This window comes from Cajanus cajan, chromosome 1, assembly GCF_000230855.2.
Source record: "Cajanus cajan strain Asha chromosome 1, NIPB_CcT2T_4, whole genome shotgun sequence".
Taxonomy (NCBI): domain Eukaryota; kingdom Viridiplantae; phylum Streptophyta; class Magnoliopsida; order Fabales; family Fabaceae; genus Cajanus; species Cajanus cajan.
In genome coordinates this window covers 12,081,226-12,085,750 of record NC_138517.1, presented here as the reverse complement: position 1 = coordinate 12,085,750, position 4,525 = coordinate 12,081,226, and the positions used below count along the sequence as shown (strand labels likewise).

The 4,525-nt window shown below is 35.8% G+C and overlaps 1 protein-coding gene across 1 annotated transcript; it reads left to right on the top strand.

Annotated features, from left to right (window-relative positions):
- The first annotated feature begins 449 nt into the window (after positions 1-449).
- LOC109793619 (retrovirus-related Pol polyprotein from transposon RE1) lies at positions 450-1,763 on the top strand. Its single transcript, XM_020353084.2, has one exon. It carries the CDS (start codon positions 450-452, stop codon positions 1,761-1,763), a length of 1,314 nt encoding a protein of 437 aa, XP_020208673.2.
- Positions 1,764-4,525: the final 2,762 nt, after the last annotated feature.

The window sequence follows — 4,525 nt, the reverse complement described above, 5'->3', positions numbered from 1 at the left end:
ATATTTTGGAAACAATTTATATGTTATTGTATAATTACACTCTAGCGTAGCTGACTTTTGCTCTATTTTCTTTATTTTATATTATTTTATTTTGGTTGGTTATTGATGTGACGGCCTAGGGTGGGTCGTTACAATTCATATGCTTGAATTTTTCCCTATAAAGTATAAAAAATGTAACTATTGGAATATACCAATATACAGCTGTATATTGGTTAACTGTTAGGTTGTTATAGGTTGTTAGTTAGTTTTTTTTAGTCACATATATATACAAGACACAGCTTTGTAATCTTATACATGATATTCAATATAATTCTGATGTATTCTTCAGCACTCTGTTTTGTTTTCTCTTTTCTCTAATACTGAACTATCAAGACTGTGATAGAGTCAATATGGTATCAGGAGCACATACTTCCACTTCTTGACCTTTTTGCATCTGCAATCTTGCTCCCATGGCAAAAACTCCCAAAGATCCCAGTTCAGACCCAACCAATCCTCTCTTTCTTCATCATTCCGATGGCCCTGGCCTTTTTCTCGCCTCCCAGCCACTCGATAACAAAAATTACACAACATGGAGTCGTGCTATGTTGGTGGCCCTTTCCGTAAAGAACAAGATTCCGTTTGTTGATGGTTCTCTTCCAAGACCTGCTGCTGATGACCCTACATACGCTGCGTGGATTCGTGGGAACAATGTAGTTATCTCTTGGCTTTATAATTCTGTTTCCAAAGAAATTATAACCAGCATACTATTTGCAAATATCGCCAAAGAAATTTGGGATGATTTGAAATCAAGATTCTCCAGAAAAAATGGTCCTCGTATATTTCAACTCAGGAGGCAACTTACATCTCTTCAACAAGGAACTGATGATGTGAGTACCTATTACACTAAACTAAAGTCAATCTGGGAGGATTTATCAGGATACAAACCCTCTTTTCCATGCACCTGTGGAGGCTTGCAACATCTTCAAGTCTACAATGACTTAGAATACGTAATGTCATTCTTGATGGGTTTGAACGATTCTTTCTCCCAAATTCGTGGTCAGATTCTTCTATCAGATCCACTTCCTCCAATTGGTAATGTATTTTCTTTGGTTCTTCAAGAAGAAACACAAAGAGAGATTGGTACTGTTGTAACCCACACTCCCTCTATAAACTCTGATAATATGGCTTTTGATGTTAATTCTTCCACAAAATCTTCTGCTGCTGATCACTATAAATTCAATAGAAGGGAAAGGCCAAAATGTGCATATTGTGGTTTATTGGGTCACACAAAGGATAAATGTTATAAGCTTGTAGGATATCCTCCTAACTACAACTTTAAGAATAGACAAACTCCTGTTGCAAATCAAGTTCTTGAAAGCCCAGAACCTTTAAATCAGAACAAACCTGACAATTTAACACCTGCTCAATGCCAGCAATTAATCAATTTCCTAACCAATCAAATGAAACTTGACAATCCTGATGAAGCTGTCCCTACAAATGTGACAGGTATTTGCATGAATACACTCTTTCTGTTGCATAATATTACTTATAGATGGGTTATTGATTCAGGAGCTACTTCTCATATTTGTCGTGATCGAAACATGTACCATTCATACACCTCTTTATCTGATTCTTATCTTATGCTGCCTAACTCCACTAAAGTAAAAATAGAAGGAATAGGAAGTATTCAACTAAATGATGACATCCATTTGCACAATGTGTTGTTCATACCATCATTTCGATTTAATCTCCTTTCACTTCTTAAATTGCTTAATGAAAACTAGTTTCAGTTTACTATGCAATCTAACAATTTTGTACTCCAGGACCTCATGACAATGAGGAGGATTGGCATCGCTAAACAAGATCAAGGGTTACTGTTCTTTTATTTTCCTAAGTCAAAATTTACCTTCAATAACATTGATTCTTGTAACCTTGTTTCCTATGATACTTGGCATGAAAGATTAGGTCATGTTCCTATTAATGTGTACAATTGATTGCCAATAAAGCTGTTTTATCCTTTGTTGATTCTCATTTTCATTGCAGCACTTGCCAACTTGCTAAGCAGAACCGACTTTCTTTCCCTAATCCTAACCATTTTAGTCCTAACTTCTTTGATTTACTACATGCTGATATTTGGGGACCCTTTAGGGAACTTACATATGATCGTTTTAAATACTTTTTAACTCTTGTTGAGGACAAAAGCAGGTTCACTTGGATCTTCTTATTGAAAAATAAATCTGATTGTGCTATTGTCATACCACAATTCTTATCTTATATTGAAACCCAATTCAATAAAACTCCTAAAACATTCAGGTCTAACAATGCCAAGGAACTTTCTTTCACTGATTTATTCTCCAAGAAAGGTATCATTCATCAATTCTCTTGTGTAGAAAGACCACAACAAAACAGTGTGGTTGAAAGAAAACATTTACACATCCTGAACATTGCTCGTGCGTTAATGTTTCAATCTAATGTTCCATTAAAATTTGGGGTGAATGTGTCAAAACTACTGTGTTCCTCATGAATAGAACTCCTAGCCTTATTCTGGATTCTAAGTCACCTTTTGAAATTTTGTATGATAAGATTCCTAACTATGTTGATTTCAGAGTTTTTGGCTCTTTATGCTATGCATCTACCCTTTTATCTAGCAGACACAAGTTCACTCATAGGGTTGTTGCTGCTGTTTTCCTGGGTTATCCCAAGGGATACAAATGTTACAAACTCCTTGACCTCTCCACCAAACAAATTTTTATTTCAAGAGATGTAAAATTTTTTGAACATATTTTCCCATTTAAACCTGCACATCAAACCATTTCTGATCCTTATATTACCCCTAATATCACTCATTCACATACCTTGGATGACATTGATGACCACAATACTACTGCACCTTATACTACCACTATTCCTCACACACCACCTGCCATTGTGGACCAACCTTCTCTTCGTAGATCCAACAGAACATCCAATCCTCCAAGCTATCTCAATGACTATCATTGTTACAATGTCACTGACTCTTCCATCACTACATATCCTATCCAAAATTACCTTGATTATTCTCATCTTTCCAATTCGTATAGACACTATATTTGTCAAATTTCAGAACATTTTGAACCGCAAACCTATGCTCAGGCTATCAAACACACATCATGGCAGAAAGCTATTTCTGATGAGCTGATTGCTATGGAAGTCAATAACACTTGGGATATTGTGCCTCTTCCTCCAGACAAAAAATCCATCAGCTGTAAGTGGTTATTCAAACTGAAATTAAACTCTGATGGCACTGTGGCTAAACATAAAGCCAGACTTGTTGCAAGGGGATTTACTCAACAGTATGGTCTTGACTTCCAGGAAACCTTTTCCCCTGTGGCAAAAATCACCACACTCAGGTTACTCTTATCCTTGGCAGCCTCTCAACATTGGCATTTAGCTCAACTTGATATCAACAATGCTTTTTTAAATGGTAACCTTGAGGAAGAAATATTCATGAAAATCCCTCAAGGATATAATCATAAAATCATTAATACCACATCCATTTCCCATGTCTGTAAACTTAAAAAATCTATTTATGGCCTTAAACAAGCTTCTAGGAGCTGGTTTAATAAATTCAGTACTACCTTACTATCTCATGGTTACAAGCAATCTATGTTTGATTATTCTTTATTCACTAAAGGGACTAATTCAAATTTCATTGCTCTTTTAGTATATGTGGATGACATTGTCATTGCTAGTCCTAGCAATGATGTTATTTCACATACAAAAATTCTTTTACAAAAATATTTCAGGTTGAAGGATCTTGGAGATCTCAAATTCTTTCTTGGATTAGAATTTTCCAAATCCAAAGAAGGAATATTTATGTGTCAAAGGCACTATACTATGTCAATCTTGGAAGACTGTGGAATGCTGGGATGCAAACCTTCATCTATCCCAATGGAATCCAATTCGAAACTGACAACAAAATCTGGCATAAAGCTATTAGACCCTGAAAAATACCGAAGGCTTATTGGCAGATTATTATACTTGACTATCTCTAGGCCTGACATATGCTTCACAGTACATAAGTTAAGTCAATTTGTTTCTAATCCATATACTGACCATATGAATGCAGCTAATATGTTACTTAGGTACCTCAAGCATACTGCTGGACAAGGTATCTTATTCAAAGCCAATTCAGATACCAGATTGCATGCATATGTTGATGCAGATTGGGGATCCTGTCAGGACAGTAGAAAGTCTACAACTGGCTTCTGTGTTTTCCTAGGAAACTCCTTAATCTCTTGGAAATCTAAAAGACAAAAAATAGTGAGTAAATCATCTGCAGAGGCAGAATATAGAGCCATATCTTCTGTATCTAGTGAAATTACTTGGCTGAGGAACCTCCTAACTGATTTCAACATCAACACCCCTTTTGTATCTGTATATTGTGATAATAAAGCTGCCATCCACATTGCCTCCAATCCTACCTTTCATGAAAGGACAAAACATCTTGAAATTGATCTACATTTCATCAGAGATAAATTCACCAAAGGTGTTATCAAGTTGATTC

What these genes read in the sequence shown, in the direction of transcription:
- LOC109793619 (XM_020353084.2), top strand. Translation starts at nt 450, where the DNA reads ATGGCAAAAACTCCCAAAGATCCCAGTTCAGACCCAACCAATCCTCTC.